Here is a 22,243-nt window from a genome sequence, read left to right as displayed (position 1 = left end):
CTATTTCAACAAATCTCATCAACTAGAATTACAATAAGGCATGCACATAATGATCTTCCAGACATGTTCGAAACATGTCTCATACGTGTCCGAAACGTGTCCCAGTCGTGTCGGGTTAAATTTAAACATTATTGTAATCGGACACGTGTCTGCCGTGCCGACATGTGTCCAAGTCGTGTCGGACACATATCTTTGTCCGACACGGCATTCTCTTTTCAAGAGGTATGTCAGTGCATCATAGGTTTTCTCACGGCCTCCAAGTATGTCAGTATTCTTCCTGCGGATGGCCGCAAGCTTCTAAATGGGGTACGTGGGAATCTCTTGTAACTATAATTTCAATTGTTCATTATAAGCTTTTAGATTTTAAAGAAATTCTCATCTCTTGTAACTATAATTTCAGCACTATAGTTGTTCCTAAATCATGGATTGATAGGAGTATTAAGCTCAAAATCTTTTAAAATATTTGCATTCTGCCCTTTTTAGAAGGATTTTCTTTTCATTTCATCATTGAAAGACAGTATGAATGAAAACCGAGGGAAGAAAAGAAATAATTTGAATGAAGTTAAAAGAAATGGAATAATGTATGTTCTTAAAGCCGTCCTAAATGAAGCTTAAATTAACATATTGATTTTTATTCAATGTGCAATTAGCCTATTTACACCTAAAATTATGCTAAAGTAACTTTGTAATTAGCTTAAATTTGATCATGATCATTATTTAATTACGTAAAAGTTGCTGAAATGAAATAAATTATTATGTATCTAACTCTAATTAATCCAAAGAAAGATATGGCAAGACTTGGAGGTTTAATTATTTCTTCTTTTGTTAATGAAAAAATAAGTGTAGTATTAAAAAATGTTACTTGTATTAATTAATTAATCTTCTTTTCCCACTAAATTTTGGAGAAATCCTTTTGTTTTTTATGAAGCTTTTTCCTTCATTATTTACTTTCTTTCACATTTGTTTGTGCTCTCAATTAGTAGTAGCATCGAGACAAGTTTAAACAAATCAGATTAAACTCAAAATAAAAATTTATAAGCATTGCGATAAACTCATAAATTTGAGATGGGTTTTTTAAAAAAAAAAAAAAAATATATTTAGGTCATTTAAGACAAAAGTCATGCATACAACATATATTGAAGATATAAACCCAAGACTTTTTGATTAGTAGTCAAAAGCTCTCAACCAATGGATCAAAATGAGCTACCTAGATACTAATTTCTTACTAAAAATTTGTAATTGTTGTCTCGAGAGATTCAAAACTTAAAGAGTTTATACAATAAATTATTTTGATGGAGTTTATGGCTTATTCATGCGAGTTCTAAGCGATGTGACTTTGGTTCTTCTAAGTACAAATATTTTTTTTGAATTTGAAGTTTTTGTACTAAAAAAATGCTTCATAAAACAGTAATATATATATATTTCAAATGAAGCCTTTATAGAGATGCTTTTCATGTTAAAACTTTGAGATATAAACTCCAATCCTATGCACGGATATCATTGATATTTAAAAATGGAATTTTTATTAGGTCCGGACACTTGACGTAGCTCTACATCCGGAAGTCAATAAAATGTCGTCACATGCTCTTACTATTTACCGCGCGGCCCGACGACCCGACCCAGACCAGAACCCAATATTGCTATGTATTAGCTGATTTGTACATATCAGGGTATTGCTAGGTTTTTCTCGGTATTGCTCGGTAACTAGAAATACCATTCTGTCAAGACTAATACCTAGCAATACCGAGGAATACTGAGCAATACCCCGGTTTTGCTATGTATTGCTCGGTATTGCTTGGTATTGGTCTTGACAAAGCATTATTTCTCTTTATTGTCAAGCAATACCTAGCATACATGAACATAGCAATACCGGGTTTTTGTTCCGGGTCGGGTCATCGGGCCGCATGGTAAAGAGTAAGAGCACGTGATGACATTTTATTGGCGTCTAGATGTAGAACTAAGTCAGGTATCTGGACCTAATAAAATTTGTTAAAGATGACTGATATTTATGAAGAGTTGAAACTCAAAAAAAACTTTTGTGTGGAGGATCGAAAAACAAAAGTCTCAAATTTATGCTCTAATGTTTGGCTAATCCAAAATGATAGACAAAATATATCTATATTTGTTCGTAATATAACTTCTAAACTATTTTCCATCAACTGTTTAAATGAATGTCCAAGGATTTCTATAATGCTTTCATAGTAACATACTATATTTTTTTACAAATGAACATATTATCACATTTTGGTCGAGCTTCTTAAGAAATTATTAACAAGTTTTAAATAATATTATTCATTATTAGAAATGAATTGAACTCTAAATTATTCAAGCGTATTCATTTTTCAATCAATTGTTTATAAAAACATTAAAGCTAATTTACTATTTAATTGAATTATTATATATAAACAAGCCTTAACAGTGTTGAGCCACATGTAGCTTGTCAAGCATACATGCCTGACTAAACCTACTCATCAAGAGGATTCGAAAATCATTACAAAAAACGTACTATATTTTTGTATATAAGTGCACGAAGTATGAAATGTAATCATAATGGTAGTTATACATGACATAGTGATGGGCATAAGCATATAATAAAATCATCAGCATAAATATAATTGATAGCTTGATACAACACTTGTTATTGATTTACATACTTTTATCAATTTCTTTATAGATTGATGAACTTTTTTTTTACTGAGATTTTCTGATTTTACTAGCCATATTGGTTATTTTATTTGTCAGTTGATATGGATTGTATATATTGTTTATTGTTCATATTGATAGTATAATAATTGATAATTTATTTGGATTGGGTATATATACTTATTCATTTGCCTTACATTAAAGGCGGTGATAAATTTTGATTGCTTGTTGGGGCATATGCTCATTTAAGACCTTAGTTTATTCTCTTGTACTTAGAAGCTTTGAAAGGATATATAGATTGAGGATTGATGTAATCTTCTGACTTTTGTAAATCAAATTTTGAAGGAATGAATATAGAAATGTTCTGATGAATATGATTTATAGTTGTTTTCGTTGGATTTATTTATAATTATGGATATTTAGAGACTTTGACAATTTGATTTCGAGATAAAATAAATTAATAGATAATTCTTCCAATTTAGATCATGAGACTTGATACAAACTAGCTCAGTATGAATAAATATTTGATGAAAATATCCTTTCTCACCATTTTAGGCTAATCCTGGCTTCCTGGCTATCACATGACTAAAAAACTCCTATTTTTCTTCGAATGGTGTTGGTCTCAAAAATGCCTGCACTAGCGAGCTCTAGCCAGAACTTTATCTTTTCTTTGGATTCTAGCTAGCCTTTGGTCTCATCAATGCTTTCTTCAATTAGCACTAGTAGCGACTTCATCTTATATTTGGAGACCTTGGTGTCGTCAATCCTTCATTATTCTAGTGAGCTAACGTAGTGACTTCCTCTTCAAAATACAGCCATTGACTTTGTCGATTCTTTCTCCATCAAAATCTTGTGACTTGCTATTCTATTCTAAATTGTTGGTCATGTCAATCCTTCTTCTCCGGCAAGCTCCCCGCAACGACGGTCTCTCGAGCAACGGCTCAAGATTTAACTGACGAGTCGAATTTGAGCTCACTTTAAACTATTCTAAAACTGTAGCTAAGTTTTTGACTGGGGAGTCAAAGTCAAGTTTGTTGTGGCCTAAACTTGACTCAACTCGACTCATTTATACCCCTATGTATGACCCAATTAGCTAGAGACGTTGGTCAAATAGTCACATGTTCCGTATCATAAATCTAAATTTAATTCATTTAAGCATTTATGATCACTTGCAAATTATATTTGGAATTTCTCGAGGGAAAATTTTACTCGTATCAACATATCATTTTGGACCCCTACATATTGCCAAGGCATCATTAGTGACGTTAAACATGATAATGTTGAGGTCCTCATTTCATCCTCTTCCATCAAATTATTTTCCAACAATAAGCGCAACCGAGAATAGTTAAATAAAGAACATAATATACCATTACATCTCAAATTCGGATCATGAAGAATCTGCACATTAAGGAGCAACTACAATGTTAACAAATTCTCAATCTACAATCACAAAGGATAGATTCCACAAAATAATAATTTTAAGAAATTTCTTACGCAACTCATTTTAATTTGTCGGTTGAGAACTTTAGATATCATAGAAGAGTTCTCAGAGTCTTATGTTTGTGATCATGTGTGTGTGAATTTGTCTTAATTGACCTAAATGTCCCCCTAAATTTTTATTTTTATTTTCATTAAATGACAATATTTTGATAAAAAGAGTTCACATAGAAAGCTCTTAATATAGGTTATTTAAAGAAAATACTTTTTAACTGCATGAATTCATTCAATCTAACATCATTATTTCGATATAAAAAATTAAAAAATATTTTTTTTTAAATAAAAACGAAAGAGTTTCATAAAAAACTTCTAGAAGTGTCCAATTCTACAAAAAAAAAAGCAAATAAAATCTGATCGAAATTATATAAGAAAAGACCAAAAAATCTCCAAATATAAACTAAAATCATAAAAGAAATGAGGTTAATGCATGAACCGCTTTCTCAAAGGAATCTCCTTTATTCTCATCTCCACATCATCCCGTTGAAGGTGTGTCGTCGTATCAATCTCTATCTACTTCTCACAATATGTCAGTTTTAAGGGTAATTAACTTCTTTTTAAAAGAAAATTAAAGCCTCAAGATAAGGAGCAATTATTACGTCCGGTCACAATATACATGTGCCACATCACCTGAAACTCGGTATTGAGCACTCGCTATTGCTCAGTATACATTCAGATACGTTCGGATTTGACCGGACGTAATAATTACTCCAAGATAAGGGGGAAATAATCTCACCACCTTGCGTTTATACATGCAAAGAGGATAATCATCAAAATTTCAACTTCAATCGCTACACAATTATAAGTCTTGCAAGAATTATTTCAATATTTTGAAGGATGAGAAGAGAGATATTTTTCAAAATAAATTATTTTTATGGCAATTTTATATACATAATAAACAAATGTTGACTAATTACAAAAATAACACTCTCATATATCTATTTTTTTCATAATTCTCACACAAATATCAAAATAACCTTAGTTTTATTCATGTACAAATATATGACTTCAATAGCTTAAAAGTAAGCTCTAAATGTTAGTTTTATATGTAACTGAGATTCTAATGTTATGCACGTAATTCACCCGTTATATTTCTTAATTTCCCTTTTTTGTAGCATCTAAAATAATTTTGAACTATTTTATATATTTTCAAGCATGAACAAGGATATTTAGGAGGACACATTTTTGCCAATTAACTTCATTAAAACACTAAAGGCCTGTTTAAAACAACTATTACTATTTTACTTTTCAAATCATAATTCAAATTCCATGACTATGTCACAAAAAAAAAAATTTTGTGCTAGAAATTATTTTTTTATGATAACTTATTTTCCTACCTTTACAAAAAAAAAGTACATTTTTCCCAAATAGATCATAAGATGCTAAATACATGACGCTTTCAAAAAAAGACTATTTAAATCATTCAATAAAATATCAAAAATGAAAATTGTTGCTATGCAACACTATGATTGCAATCTATGAATTATTAATCCAATGAAGTTAATCTTGTCTTTGCTTTAGACATAATGGTCATTGTTATTCATTCTCCAACATTGATACTCATCACCACTATTAGCTAATTTATAAGTTTATCATCTTCTACTCTTCTAAACCACTACCATCCAACATTATCTACCTTCAAGATAATTATAATTTTTCAATAACAGAGATTGATGAATTATTATAATTTTCAATACAACAACAACATCATCATCATCGAGCATTTATCCTTCTACATGGGACCAACTAAATGAATATTTTTTCTCTATTGTGTCCTATTAAGAGTCAAATTTTTATTTAAACCTAATATATAAATATCATTTCTAATATTTTCTAGCCAAGCCTTTTTAAGTCTACCTCTACCTTTTTTAACATAGGTCAAATATAATACATCTATTCTTCTAGAGTCTTCCAAAGGCTGCCATTTTTTAAGACCAAACTATCTAAGAAGACTATAATCTTATTTTTCACTAGAGCAAGTCCAACTTTTTCACATATATTTTTATTTCATATATTGTCTCTAAAAGTAAAGCCACTCATCCACATAAGCATTCTCATCTATGCAACACTTTTTTTTTTTTTAGTTACCTTAATATTATGCTTCTCTTTTAATGGTCAACATTTTGCATCATAAAACATTACATGTCTCACCACCACCTTCTAGAATGTTTTCTAAAATTTGAGGGGTACTTTTCTATCACACAACAAAGCCCAATGCATTCTTCCACTTCAACCATCCAAATTAAATTCTACTAACAATATCCCCATTTATTTCACTATCACTCTTCAACAATAGACCCAAAATATCTAAAACATGTACTTTTATTAACAATACAATAATAAAATTATTTTTCCAAATATAAGCCTTATTCTTTATTATCATTATTATTATTATTTCTACACTAAATATCAAGCATGATTGTAATCAATGAACTATTATTTGTGTCATAGGCTAATTATTGGTGTGCAAGATTTTAATGCAACATTATTAAGGCATTATCTTCTTACCATCACAAATATTCAAGCCTGCAACAACTACTAATCAAGCACAATAAGTCATAATAATTATCATGATAATTTATGATATGAAGTACATGGTCAATAAAAACAATATTATGATCCTTTTTAAATTGTCATTACTTTTTTCCTCATTAATAATCAATTACATAAACATTTAAATCTTATCATGTGAACTAAAAAAATTATTTACACTTGATCAAATTACAAGTTTTTGTTGCATGAATCTATTAATAATCCGCCATGCAAAGTTTTTATTTTGTTACGTGAAATCTTTATTGTATGGTTATCAGTCTGTTGCTTCAAGGGTTCTTGCATAGAATAATTTGATTCCACCCTTTTAACACTTTAACCTTCTGGTGACCTCCAATGTAAAATTGACAATTCATTTTTTTGCAAAATTGAATGCTTTAAACATACTACGAACCACATCTCTAATAACAACATATATCACTTTTTTTTTTTTATAAATTATAATGACATAAAACTAAAGCTTGGTTTTTAAAATTATTTTCCTTGGACAAATTACTCCAAGAAATTCAGGAAGCAAAGAAACGTTTTTGCCTTTAGGTCTGCTCCTCAGGCTTTAGTAAATTTCGTATAAGAATAAAATCTTTCATTTACAACCGCCCCTTTTTGACTGCAACTAGAAGTAATCCAAATCCAGTCCAGCCATCAGAGATGACGGCTATTTTGTTTTTTTAACACTCAAGTCATTTAAAATAAATTCACACAAATCATAAAATAATATTCAAATCTAAAACCTTTTTATTAAAATTTTATCTTGATTGATAGCTACAACTCTCAACTCATAGACAAGAACAAGCTGTATAAATCATTACTTGCCAAAGTTAGGAACCAACGTTGAGTCATATTAGCCTACGTATAATGCATGAACGATTATTCAATCTTGCAAAATATTTTAATCTTACTTGAAAAAAAGATTTCCTTTAATTATATACAACCCGAGGGCGTCTCTTATAGATTTTGCATTAAACTTGCCCTAACCCTAGAATTGGGTTGTACAATTCAAACCTCTTAGTGCAAAATAGTTTTTTTCGTGGCACGCTTTTCGTATTTAAACCGGCAGAGAGGAGGTCAGCTCTCAGCACCACAAAATTAAATTTCCAAGCGCTCCCTCCCTTATCTAATTGCATTATACGCCTTCCCTTTATATATATATACAAGAAAAATTATTTAATTAATTACGTGTTACTACTATAATAAATGGCTCTAGCTTCTGGCGTGAAAAGGAACTTCAATTCTTAAAATGGGCCGGCAGCAGCCCTGATCTCCCGCTGAGTTGTCTGGTGGTTTTCTTTTTTCTTTTTTTCTTTTTTTTCTTTTTTTCAGGGGTAAGCGCGTGTTTCCTCATTTTTTAGATTCTCCAGGGTTTTATTTCTTATTATTAAGAGGGGTTAGAGGCTCTGGTCATAGCTTTACTGCGAAGTCATTTTCATTTGCTCTCCTGTACAAGAGAGCTGAAGCTTCCACCCTGTGAACAAAAGAAAAAATTTTGATGTGAGTGTGAGAATTATATGTCAAAGAGAAATGAATGGTTCGGTGCTGTGAGGACAAAAAATAACGATAGTTTGGTTAATTATAATGCTCTTAAGCGGAACATCTCTCACCAGCCAGGATGGACCACAAATCTTCCCGTGGATAAAGCCCAGTTCACCTGTAAACCAAATATTTGTGTTTTGCAGTTAGAAGAAGATATTTTACAAATGTACCACTCAAATATGATTTAATTGTTACACCAATTCTTTACTCACAAGCTCTCCATCTTTCTGATGCATCATTAAATCTCTGTATTAGTCTAATTTAAATGAGTTTAATAGTGCTGTGAACTTAATGGAAGATCAAAAATCACTCAGATCGAAGTCAACATGCAAAACTCAATTTGGATTGAACTTGAATGGGATTTAGCTAGTGGGATTGGATCAAAATGCATTAAACTTTATATATAAAACAATTAAAATTGAAAAAAAAAAATTTTTTTGATCAATCAAGATTAGATCAAGCAATCCTATATTTGGGCTTGGCTGAGCTCCATGTTAGATCAAATGACTTCAATTCTAAAATTTGTTCAACTCGAAATAGAATCATTAATAGCCCTAGAGTTAACTAAACCTAGAGCAATATCTCGGCATGGTTCAAGATTGGCCTGTCCTAAAGCAATCCCATTATTCTTGCATGTTGGGTTTGTTCATTGAGGGTAATTCTATAATTAAGTTGAATTTAGAGATAACTCTTAAAAATTAATAAAATACTCTGTTTAAGGTTTCATCAACTGTGACATCTTCGGTAGAGTTAAATGTTTAAGATTTAGATAATATACTCTATATTTATCTGTTTGAGGTAGACTAAAGCTTCGTTTGAGATGACTTTCTTACTGCTTCTTATAACAACTTTTTAGCACAAAAATTTAAACTTATTATCAATTTTGTATTAAAAAACAGCTTTAAGAAATAGTAAGAAAGTTGTCCCAAACGAATCCTAAGAAAAACCGCCAAGGTTTGGGTGTTACTATAAAGAAACATAGCAGTTTAGATTTCAGAGCTTTCTAGAAAATACTTTCATGTTACCTTATCAGTTCCAAGAGAATTGGCAACAACATGAGTGACCTGCTCGTCAATCTGGTTGGTGCATACGGCACCAAACTGCTCTGCAGTTTGCCATAGGGGATGGAGATGAGGATTGGCTTCGCCCACTGGAAATATTCGGCTAAAGACAATCTTGCATCCTGCAAGTATCTTTCGCTGCTCTGTTGCAAGTATATGTCTCACATCAACATCACTTAGGCAGTTGTGAGAAAAGAAGATTTGGTGAATTTTCTCTATGACCTGTTTTAGTGCAAAAGAATCAAAAGAACTGGCACAACAGTAGGCACAATATGAGAGCAATTACACCTCCACCGCAATGTAAAGAATTTTACCGCTAAACAAGAAGCAAGAGTTCCATCTTCTGGTCTCTCATCATGATCAATCTCAAGAAGTGAAGGCCCGAGAAGCCCAAACTGCCTTCTACTACATGGGAAATAAGTATATCTGCAAAAGGTTTGATACGAATAAACATGAAAAAATAACATACATTAATATATATATATATATATGTGTGTGTCTGTGTTTGTGTGTTAGGGGTGTCAATTTTGGGTTACAGATTGCATTCGGGTCAAACCCCAAACTGACCTGGCACTATTTGGGTCAACCCGAACCCGACCCATTTTTGTATACGGGTTGATTTTACAGACCCGACCCCGACCCGCTTCTGGTTCGACAGCGGCACGTGTCCCGCGTTTCGGGTTCGACAGCGCCCGGCAGCAACACAGGCAGCCGGCGTTCGACAGTAGCAGCCAACAGCGAGGTGTGTAAAACAGCTGGACTGATATAAATGATTAATCAAATTTACCTCTCTACAAGAATCAGGTTGTGCCTATTATGTGGCCAGACACGGACCGAATCATCTATAATCACCACAGCGGACTCCATACCTAACACCCCCTCTAAATCTTTGCTTTTGGGCACCCTCTCATCACCATCAAAAGGTTCACCATCATCTCCCCTAGAAATTACTCGTCCAGCAAACAAGATCCCGGTCGGATCAAGAACTTTTGCCATCTCAGTGGCGTACAACTTATTGCCCATCGTATATAGATGCAGCTCAAAAATCTTACTAGCCTGCAGCCGTCAACAAACATTCATTAGTTTCTCCAACGGATAGAACACAACTCAGTAAATGTTTTCCTTCTACTCAGACACAAAATTACCTTTTCCAAAAAGTTCCAAACACCCGGCCTCAATTTGGTCCACATTGCCATATGTTGGAAACGGAAAAGATGTCTTTGCGGCTGTTCTCGATCTTGCTCTTCCTTCTTCCTCAAAATCTCTTCATGAACTGGCTCAACTTCTCCAAACTAGACAAAGAAATGCACATCTCACTAAACTGAAGAAAAGTTTCATCACAATTAAATTAAGGAAGGCAGCCTGTACCTTGGCCGAGTTGAGGAGGGTGTGATCTAGATCAAGCACCAGACAAAGTTTCCCGGCTGCAAACATTTTGTTCTGTTCAGTTATCCTCCTTGCCCTTTCTTTCTGGATGACAGCTTTTTGCTGATCATCATATCCATTCAAAAGGTGATCCATATCTCCCCATGGATTCGTTTCTTGAGAGGCATCTACTGTGCCTGTTTGAGAAGAAGAACCATTTACAACTTTAGAATCATTCGACTCTATGATAACTCTTCCATCTGGCTTATCTGTCATGCCTATGATTGGCTGTGAAATATCCAGAGGACCTGATGCCGAGGCAATAGTAGCTAATTTAGAGGTAGACATGTTATCAGCAATAGTCTTGAGATTCTTCATGAACTGCCGACTACCATTAGGGATCTGCAATTGCTCTCCCAAATCTCTGTCAGTTATCCTGTCCTTGTTAATTTGGGAGCTTGAAGGCATAGCACCCATTTTGTTTTGATCAGAAGGTGAAGCTTCACTTTTTTGGATAATGCTATCATGAAGAATGCGGCGAGGATCACGAGGTTTCATCCGAAGTCTACCCGCATCATTCTGAGGGTTCTGTCAGTATTAATCAGTCAACAAACAGATACATAATTGGGCATGACAAATGCATATTATCTGTAGAAGGCAGACTAGTTATCATGCAAAATGACATATTCTACCAATGATGCCAAAATACACATGTAAATAATGCCATCTCTTTTAGCTACATGGGAGTGAAAATACATAGTGATGAAAAAGTAAGTTGAAATGAATAAAAATATAAGTGCAACACCACACATTTTTGTGAAAAAATGAAACGAACTACCCAATCAGATGCTATCAGGATAAGCAAAAAAAATGCAACTAATATTAAACGGATAACATATGACATATAAGAAGTACAGCAAATGTGCAATACAAAATCTTGTGTGCAAGATTACTCTCCCAATTAAAGTTGAATGCAGCAGCATAACATGCATGAGAAGCTGGAAGAACAGAACACAAGTAGCTGTCATGGAAGGTGTATGTTGCATTAGGCAATCGGAGGTTCGAAAAACAAAAAAAAAAGCATGAATTAGAACAGAAGCATCACAGAACCAATAAACTAGCAACTAGAAAGCTCACCAAGGATGCATTCTGTGCAGATATCTGAGTTTTGCTAGAGGCATTCTGTCCAATCTCCATTGGATTCAGTGTAACACCATTGATAGAAGAAATACTACCAGGCAATCCATTGGAACTTTTTAATTGTACCGCAGCCCCCGCTGAAATACCACTTTTTTGCTGGGACTCTACTGCTAAACTCTGCTGCTTTATTTTAATTAGCTCCATAAGCATCTCAGGGCTTATATCCATCTCCTTCAATAAAGAAGGCAATGAAACAGCAGGAGCGGAACTGATTGCAGGATTCTGCTCAGTCACAGGATTTGCACCAATGCAATTACCAGTAGCATCTAGTCTAGTGTCAGTTATAGCAGCTGCATTTCCAGGTTTTCTCATTCCAACTTCCATAGATTCAGTCAAATGCAACTTACTGATTGTTTCAGAAGTCACACTACTCATATTCACTGGTATATCTGTAGTAACACTAGATGATTGCCTTTGCCTTTTCAAGGGATGGTCATCCTGCATGATAACATCTGCAGCTTTGTGCTTTTTATAATTTATTTGGCCTTCTACATGCCCATTTCTGGACATATTCTGATCAGATGAAACACCTACATTAGGGTTGATAAATCGAAGTCTAGGATCCCTGCTCTTAGCCTTTACAACGTCATTTTGTAGGGAATTCAACTGCCCTGCCATTTTATTAGGAGCAGATGGAAATCCAGTCAGACCATCTGCAGAGTTAGAGCTGCCACAAGATCCCACAGGCTTCAATGAACCCTTTACAGATTTAGTATTACCAACAGCGAAAGAACTTGAGACTTCATCATGCTTCTCATCTTCATAGCTGCATTCCTCTGACGGAGTGGGGCTTGGCAGCTGATTACTAGGAAGAATAGAAGTCCGCCCATATTTCTGTTGGTAAGAGGAAACCGCTTTAAGGGCATCATTCATATATGAATGCAAAGTTGTATCTTCTTCTTCCTCATTCTTGAAAACTGTTGGAAGAGAGACTGCAGGTGTACCAAAACCAATCGGTTTTTGTATTATTAATGGTGGTGCATTCTCTCGTGTAGGTGAAGGCAGGTTGCCTTCTTCATAATCAGCATGAAGGTCAAGCAAAGGGCTAAATTCAACTCTACTTCTAGTTAAAGGAAGTTCAAACTTGGGTAGGAACATCCCTCCACTATGGCAGCCCCGTAAATCAGTCTCTCTTAGATCCAAATCTGGTTTCTCTTTGCTAATATCATTAGAAACCAATAACTGAGCCATTGAATCTATCTGTAAAAATGGAAACTGAACTTGAGCTTCGTATGGACTGCAAACAAGGGAAGTATACACTTAACTATAAAATCCTATAACAAACCTCTGTGACTTGTTCTTTGGTCAGCAATACAGAGTACTGGTTTTTTATATGAATTAGCAACCTAAACATGAAATAACCAAGGTTTAATAGAGAACAAAGATGACAAAGCAATTTGGAAATTTAAAAAAAAAAAAAGGATCAATCTCAGCGATACAAGAACCTCAACAATAAATTCACATTCTGCTTTGTTTTCTTCAGATTCCCAGAACAAAAAACCTGTAATAAGTAATAACAAAATCACTGTGAGCTTTAAACAGAAAAGATATCCAAAAAGCAAAAAAAATCAAAGTTCAGATAATTTTACAGAATGAAGTGTTTGGATTCCCATGAACGCCTGCTGAACAAGAGCATCTAGAATGGGAACTTGGCCCTCTGCAAACATAGTTTTCAATCCTGCAAAAGACTTCAGCAACCGGAAACAAACGCCTTCCAAGGATCTACGCAGCCGAATAGAACTACTCAGTCAACTTGCCATCAATCAGAAAACCTTCTAAATTCAAAAGTTAAATTCTGAATTATCAATTTTATTTATCTCTTATATCATTTAGTTGTAACTTAATCTTAGATTATAATGTTTAGAATGAATTTCTGAGTCCTATTATTGGCTTCTCTTCATTAATGCTTAACACTTACGCCTCTGCTTCCTCAGAAGTTATTGTGTCCAACTCTTCCAATATTTCAGCAACACGTCTATCGAAGTCTTCAACATCTGCTTCTTCCTTGTCTTCACTTTCCTTAGTTTCTGATGCCTGCGGTTTCAACTCGTCTTTTATTTTATCTGAAGCTAAATTTATCATTTCCTCAGCCACAGGTTCAGAGTCCAAATCAATCTCTCCCTCCTCTAATTCTCCTTCCTCCTTCTCCATCTCGCCAACCGAATCCTCGGTGCTATCTCCAGTATCCGCATCCAAAGCTCCCTCCTTTCCTGTTTCCACTTCAGCGTCCTTCACCGGTTTCATTTCCAAACCAAGAGGCTTATTCTGAACCGCCTGAGCCCACGCAAAGCTGTATAAATTAGGGCCAAAGTTGTTCGCGACAGAATAACCCATCATGCCGTCATCCCAAACCCTAGATCTCGATCTCCTTCCGTCTTGCCTAAAATCCTCCGCGGAGATCTCTTCCAGCGACGCCGACGAGTCACCGTCGGAGATCTCCCCCTTATCTCCACCATTCATATGAGAGCCATTCCTCGCCATCCGAGCCAGGGTTTTCTTCTCGCTGGGGTTCAGGAGGAAACGGTTGGATCTGGGCATGCGCATATGATAGGCAGTAGAAGGATGGCTATATCTACAGAAAACTGCCGTCCGGACCGTCAAGTTTTATCTTTCTATGGATTGCGCGAGGAGATCCGTAATGCTAGGGTTAAATCGGTTGATCAGATACTGCTTTTTAGGCAATAGCGAGATCGATTAAAAGGACTCCGTCAGCTGAATCGAATTGCTACGATTTAGTTCGACAAACCTAGTTCTTTCGAGCGGATTTCGTCGAGATAATCTCCGAAATGTCGAACTGGGTAGGAGAAGCAGGTACAAAAAAGAGACGCGGGGATGATCGAAGAAATGTCGGGAACCAGGAGGGTAGCGGGGTTCGAAGTTTTATTTAATGAGCGCTGGTTTAATCTGAGCCGTAAGTGTAATCTGAAACTGCAGCTCCTAACCGTTGATTCGTTAATGAGGTTGCTCAAGAATCTAATTTTGAATTCTTCCTTGCCTCTCAAGGCCAGAGTGTGGAACGTGATCTGGATCCAATTTCATTTTCGTTTTATATTACTTTACTTAAATTTTGGAAGAAACACATTTTTTTTTTTAAGGTTTAACTATCAACTAAGAAATCTTTAATTTAAAATTTACATAAGTGAAGTCTATATTAGTTTATATTAATTAACTACCAAAAAAAATTTAAAAATTCATCCTCTTGCAACTATTTATATGAGAATACTTTGATATAAATAAAATTTATAAATCATAAAACTTAAATTTATATAATATCTTAAATTAATCAAAAAATTAAAAATATTTTTTAATATTATTATATTTATTTTGACATAATTTTCTTCATTTAAAAAATAATTCATTGATGTCAATTTTATTCCAACAACAACATCAAGTCTTTGTCCCACTATGTGGGGTCGGCTACATGAATCATTTTTTGCCATTATATACAGTTCAAAGTCAAATTCTCATTTAAATCTAATAAAGAAATATCATTTCTAATATTTTCTAACCAAGTCATTTTAGGTTTACATCTACCTTTCTTAACATAAGTCAAATCTAATACCTCAACTTTTCTAAACGGTTCATCGGGAGGCCTTCGTTTAATGGGACCAAACCATCTAAGGCGACTCTCTCTAATCTAATCTTCCACTGGACCTACTCCAACCTTTTCACCTATATGCTCATTTGATGTCAATTTTATTCCACCAAAAAAAAAAAAATTTGTTGGGATCATTTTGATAATTATGTCAACCATAATATTAATTATTATCAGCTATCTCTATCGATAAACATCAACGTCATCGATGATTGATATCATAAATCACCACCATCAGAATACTGAAAAGATTTGACCCTACTTTTAGGTATATTTGTCCACTTGTGGAAATCTATTTCTATAATCCCTATTAAAAAAAATTAAATATTGTTGTTAATTGGGTATATAATTAACATCTCTCTGTAGGCACTTGATTTTTGTACTCTCCATCTTCTTCAACACTGAAGAAATGAGGATCTTTGTATCACTTTTTACGTAATAAATTTTATACTTGGGCCAGGCCCCATTGTTTTTTCTCTTATGGGTTTTCCAGGTAAAAAAATTCTCTACTCCTACTTTCATCTATATGTGTTGAATCTTTATACACCACTAATAAGTGAAACACATACTCTACTGACTCAAATTTTCTAGCACGAAACAATACTTATATTAAATTTGGGTTGTTTTACTTATGTGGTTGTTGCTTACAATTTTTGTTTCATTAGCTATTATTTTGCTTGTTGTTGCACTAAAATTTTTAACTCTACTGATGAAATAAAATATTATTTATGTGTGTTGCTCACACTTTTCTATTTATAATTATTTGTACATGAACTTTATATTATGAGTATATTACCAATTTAAATTGATTTTGACTTTTGAAAGACATTTCAAGAGTTGAGGTTAATCCTTCCACCGCATCTCATGCTGTTGGGGTGTATTGTCGTCCAAACTCAGAGTGTGATAGCTATTATCCATGACAACTACATATAGGTACACAAGTGTTTCCTAGCAGTCCCGAAAACTAAAGTTGTTCATGGGATCCAAAGAATGACACACAAAAGGAAAGAAACATAATTGAGAGACCCATTGAATTCAGCAAAGATATCATAAGAAAGGAATTTCTCATCAATACTAACATTAAAAGTTCTTCTTATCTCTATTTCTCTATTTTTACAAAATAACATTAATTTTTTATTTTTATTTTTGGCTTAGAAACCCTCCAAACTGCCTAAAGTGGACTCAAGCATTACATGCTATCACTTGATCGAGCATCAATAAAACTTATCTTGTCAAGGTAATGGTAAATAAGGTTCCATGTTGGGAAACATAAGGTGATTGAGGCTAAATCTTAGAAGTTATGAAAGGCTAACTTCATTTATGAAGCATATCCTCTTAATGAGTCTCCAACATAGCCGAGGTAAACAAGATCAATTGGAGGTGGAGGATATGCCTGGACTTCAAAAATATCAATGACACATATTGAAGAGACTATTAAATACCATGAAACTTTGACCAGTGTAGATTCTATTTTAGTTTCAACTGACTCAATTTCCTAGACACCTTCTCAGGTTACCACTAGATTTAGATGCATCCTAGTGATGAGCTTCATTGCAGGTGAAGGAATATTTTATTATAGGATTATGTCATTTGGACAAATGAATGTTAGGTGAAAAATAAGAAGTAATTTCTAATAAACTATTTTAGCAAAGTATTGAGGGGGCCAAAAAAATCAATTGTCCCGTGATTTAATTCCAAGTTGGCCCTTACTCTCGCCAGCACAACAAGATGTCTCAAGTTGTACTTTAAGGCCCGTAAGATTTGTGTGCTCACTAATTCCTCTGTTCAACAAGTGTTAAAGAAGCTTGATCTCTCGAGCAAGCTCATAATGTTGCCCGTACAACTTAGTGAATTCGACCTATAACATTGCTTGAGAACAGTCAACAAGGCTCAAGTTCATGTAGATTTGTCGCCAAATTCTCAAATCCTATATCTATCAAGGAAGACAACATGACAACAACATCAAATCTTTATCCCACTACGTGGGGTCAATTACATGAATCATTTTTTTTCCATTGTGTTTGGTTAGAATCAAATTCTCAGTTAAATCTAATAAAAAAGATTATTTAAAATATTTTCTAATCCAAGTTTTTTAGGCCTACCTCTACCTTTCTCAAAATAAGCCAAATTTAATACATCTCAATATGGAGAACATTAAATAATGCACACTCATAGAGCATTTGAAAGAGATAGTAGAGGTGTTTACATTATTCTCAGGAGTTTACCCTCACTTAAGCCCGTATATACGATGTATGCAATTCTCCTTATAAATTGTAGTTTTCATGTTGTTCTTATGTCAGAGATGCTTTAGCTTTTTATCATGATATTAATATAAGATTAATTAGAGCGATTTAATGAAAATTATTTATAATTTCATCATACTTAAATAATATACATTTATATTATACGGTTTGCCGTTCACTCTCAGATAACGCTAACATGTCTTATATTTAAAGAATTTGAATTTAGTCTCTCCATATAAAGACAAATTCATCCAGAGTTATTTAAGAAATTAAAATGTATAATTTAATTTTAATTTGACTTATTTCATTTCGAGTTAGAGCTAGATTTAAATATGATTTGAATTTTAAAATTATATTTAAATTTGACTAATTTTGACATCAAATTTGATTTATAATTGAGCCTAACAAATTATATGTAAATACTAATATTTAAACATAATCATATTTTAAAGCATAAATCTACTACAAAATTTTCATAAAAATTAATATAATTCATTTTTTTTAATCCACAGTGGGCTTACGCATTAATTAAATTAAAATGTTACGGAGTCCTTAAAAGGGATCGAAAACTCAGTCAAAAAGAAAATAAAACCTATGGACTCCATGACCCTTCACTAGTTATAGATTAACAACGAAAGTTCGGCACAGAGCCATAACCAAAAAGAGGACCAGAATCGGAGAATTATAGACCCTGCAAGAAATACATAAAACAAGAACTACCAAACCTCAAAGGAAATGGCACCAAACTAGAATGAGCCCCGATAATCCAAAACCTACACAAAAAACCTCAACAGGGAAAATAATTAACAGTAAATCCAAAAACAAACCAGAAAGAGGTCAATAAAAAAGAAAACACCTCTCCACCTTCACACACAAAGAGGAGCAAACTAACTAAAACTCAAAGATCATAATCCACTCTCCTCCAAAATAAGAACAAAAGAAAACAAGAAACCAACTAAGCCACCAAGAATATCAAACTGGAGAATAACCCACAGAAATAAGACAAATCAACCCAAAACAACCCCGGGAAGAGAACGAAACAATCCCAACCAAAGATTAGACAACAAACAACAATACTAGTAAATAGAACATTGCTTTACTACTTGCTCCAGGTATTATGCTAGCTTGCTCAAGTTCATACATATTTTTATTCCTTACTCTTCGCAAACAAACACTCACAATACTTCCAAAGGGTAGAGAGATATACTGGGCCTTATGGCCAAGCAAGTGATGGTGTAGAACACCCAAATAGTCCACCCATACACCCCAAAAGTCCTCGGAGGAAGCAACATGAGCCAACGAAGAACAAGCCCCAGCCACAAATACCCAAACATGGCAATAGCAAATAATCCAACATGGCAGCAACAAAAAGCCCCCAAACACCAAAACTTCGCAATAATTGAAAAGCAAAACATAAAAATCAAACTAGAAAAAGGCAAAAAAAGGCTACAATCACAAGTAAGGCAACCCACCTTTATCAAGTCTAACCAACCCTTAGGCAAATTGTTACCTATAAATTTCATAAAACCATTAGTATTACTCCTATAACTAGCCAACCAGTCAGCACACTTGTTACCTTCACAAAAGATATGATATATATGAAAATTAAACTGACTAATCATATATTTAATTTCTTTAATCATGTAAAATAAATTAGGCTTAAAGGTAACATTGTCATTAAGCATATGATTGATAAGTTTGGCGTCAGTTTCCACCCATATATCATTAGCATTCAAACCCACACAAACATTTAGGCCATAATATAGAGCACGCAATTCAGACATGATAACTGAGGATGGATTAATAGAGCCAACAAAAGCAACTAATACATTGCCAAAACAATCCCTAATAATTCCCCCAAAATCACTGTTAAAGTTTTGGGAAGCAATATAATGATGATATTGAGAGGAGATTTGCCACAATCAAGGGCGTGTTATCTCAATGCCTTGGGGAATATTTAAGAGGAAGTTCTTCCACTCAAGGTTCGAAGAGGATATGGACTCGACTTCTGACGTAGTAGAAGAAATGCCAATTTTTTAAGATCAAAGCCAAACAATATTTGAAAATTAAAGCCAAACTTTTTGTATCAACACGTCATTTTATGAAGAGCACAAGGGTGAGTTAATTAGAACTCTCTTGGAGAATGTCAACATCTTTTCTTGATCAACAACTAAGATGCCAAACATTAATTGATATTAATATTGCTAGTGATGTATTGAAAATTGAAATTAATGTTAAAATTCTATTCGGGAGGTAGAACTCTAGTAAATAGAATTATGAGATATGGTTATTTATGGTTGACTCTTAGAAAAGATGCTGATGAATTCTCCAAGAAATGTCTTCAATGTCAAACAATTCATCTCAATGCTGCACCAACCTTCTAACAAACTGCCATCGGTTTCAAGTCAATAGCCATTCAACTTCTAGGCATGTGCTTAATCGACCAATTTTCTAAAGCAAGTGATCAAACAAAATACATTGTGGAGATGACCGACTACTTTATACAAAGTGAATTGAGATAAAGGCATTAGCAAAAACTACGTAAATTATTTACAACTTCAACTTAACCAATATAATTTGTCATTATGCTTTGCCAACCACTATAATAACTAATAATGAGTCATAATTTTAGTTAAAAATATCAAAAGATTGTTGTCACAATGAGAGAATTTGGCTCAAATTTACTTTAATTTACCATTCAAAAATGAATGGGTAACTTGAGATTGTAAATAAACTCATTCTCAATATTTTGAGAAAGAAGGTTGAAGGTGCTAAAGAAAAAAAATGATAAAGTGTTACTATCAATCCTTTGAACTCTAAGAACCATCAAAGACAACTGGTTTGAACCCTTTCATATTATCACATGGAAAAGAGATTTTGGTACTTGTTTGAGTATAATTTGCTTAGTCATAGGGTAGTCGCAACTCTAGATTTTGAAGAATTAAACTTTGACCAATGGAAAGAGGTGAATGTAATAGGAATATAGAAATTTCTTTTAAAGTCGGGTAGCTTCAAGTCTTAATGAACGATTAAATCAACATCGGAGAAAACTATTTCCTAAATGTGTACTTTATTAATGAAAGAGAAGAGAAAATGCAGATTAATTAAAGTTTGGGGTCATGGTGATCTCAGCTTAGGGAAATTATTGGGTCAGGTCATCGGACGTGTTCGGAGCTCAATGAAAATGGGCCACATCACCTCCTACTCGGTACTGAGCAGTGCCAAACAATACCAAGCTCGGTACTGCTCAGTACCGCGCTCAATACTGCTCGGTACTCAGTATTTCAAAGTATCGAGTTCAGTACTACTCAATACTGTAAATACCAAATGTAAGCTGTGTCTGGTGACCTGACCCAATAATTTCTCCTCAGCTTAAGCCAAGTTTAAAAATTGTGAGACTACTCCTTAAAAGAAAGCCAATGGAATGGCTCCCAAGTAGACGGATAGTTTGAGCTTATTGAAATCATCCATCCTTCTTTTTAGTTCGAGTCATAATATAAGAAAAATAATATATAATACAAATCTATTTCTTGGATATCTGGCAATCTTGTGAATTCCTGTTTGGTGATTCAAAAATTTCTTTGGATATTTGAAAATATGAAGTACTCATGTATTCAACTATTTTGGTTATTCACAAATCACTCGTGTTTTCTTACTTGCTCAATAACCTTGAGAAGTACTCAGCTTTACAGCAATATTAAAAAGGGAGAAACAATACCATAGAAAATTAAACTTTAATTCAAAGTTTTCCTAATAAATATAGAAGTCCTTAAAAAAATAAAAATAATTTTTTTTGTAGTCACTTATGGCACTTTCTGTGTCGTCACATGGGCTTCATTTGGAATAGCTTTCTTACTGCTTATTAAAGCAATTTTTTAGTGCACAAATTTTAATTTTTTGCACTAAAAAGTCATTTTTAGTAGTAAAAATGACATCCCAAATAAAATTTTGAACTAGTTTTTGAAGACTCATATGATACATACCTATAAAAGTTTTCTATGTCCTTAAATTTAAGAGGTATAACTCTCCCTTCTATTAGCTTATCCAAGCTAACAAAAGCAGACACCTTAAAATTTAGTTAAGAGAGCTTTGTAATTGGCAGAATGACTAATTTTTGTTGTAATCTCGTCAGTTGTCTTTTGAATGTTCTCTTCTCATCCAACAGGGACTGATGACTCGCTTCGCGTTCTTCCTCTTTTCCCTTGAAGCTGCCTCACAAGGTCTTCTGCTCTATCGTAGGTGACTTCAAGCTCTTCTCTTCCTTCTCAAAAATGGAAGTTGCCAATACTAGAGAAGCTTCCTTGTCATTATTTTCTTCCTTCAACAAATTCCCTAATTATGTTCTTAACCTTTTTCTCAAGCGGCTTTATTGAATAAAATAGTTTATCATGAACTTACTTCTATGGTCAGTCTTTACTCAACATCAACATTAAGAGGCTGTTTGGTAGAATCTAGGATTTCATTTAAGTAGGATTTTGTAAATCCTCCAAATTCGGATTTACGAAATCCTGAGGGGGTTAAATCCCGAAATCTGTTTGGTATCCTTCATGATAAATCCTATT

The 22,243-nt window shown here is 33.7% G+C and overlaps 1 protein-coding gene across 2 annotated transcripts; it reads right to left on the bottom strand.

The window, feature by feature from the left end:
* Nucleotides 1–8,004: 8,004 nt before the first annotated feature.
* On the bottom strand, nt 8,005–14,713 carry LOC110102183 (RNA polymerase II C-terminal domain phosphatase-like 3). 2 transcript variants are annotated; one of them, XM_020830392.2, is made up of 12 exons: nt 13,762–14,713; nt 13,433–13,565; nt 13,289–13,344; nt 13,129–13,189; nt 11,781–13,043; nt 10,647–11,231; nt 10,424–10,570; nt 10,066–10,334; nt 9,593–9,704; nt 9,243–9,500; nt 8,286–8,332; nt 8,005–8,149 (listed from the first exon to the last, which is right to left on the bottom strand). In XM_020830392.2, the coding sequence occupies exons 1-12, from the start codon at nt 14,385–14,387 to the stop codon at nt 8,086–8,088; spliced, it is 3,621 nt and encodes a 1,206-aa protein (XP_020686051.1). In that variant the 5' UTR covers nt 14,388–14,713; the 3' UTR covers nt 8,005–8,085. The 2 variants fall into 2 exon arrangements, with proteins under 2 accessions (XP_020686051.1, XP_020686052.1); XM_020830393.2 differs by having other exon boundaries at nt 10,647–11,222.
* Nucleotides 14,714–22,243: the final 7,530 nt, after the last annotated feature.

This window comes from Dendrobium catenatum, unplaced genomic scaffold (assembly GCF_001605985.2).
Source record: "Dendrobium catenatum unplaced genomic scaffold, ASM160598v2 fragScaff_scaffold_156, whole genome shotgun sequence".
NCBI classification, from domain to species: Eukaryota; Viridiplantae; Streptophyta; class Magnoliopsida; order Asparagales; family Orchidaceae; genus Dendrobium; species Dendrobium catenatum.
This window is presented reverse-complemented; position numbering and strand designations above follow the sequence as displayed.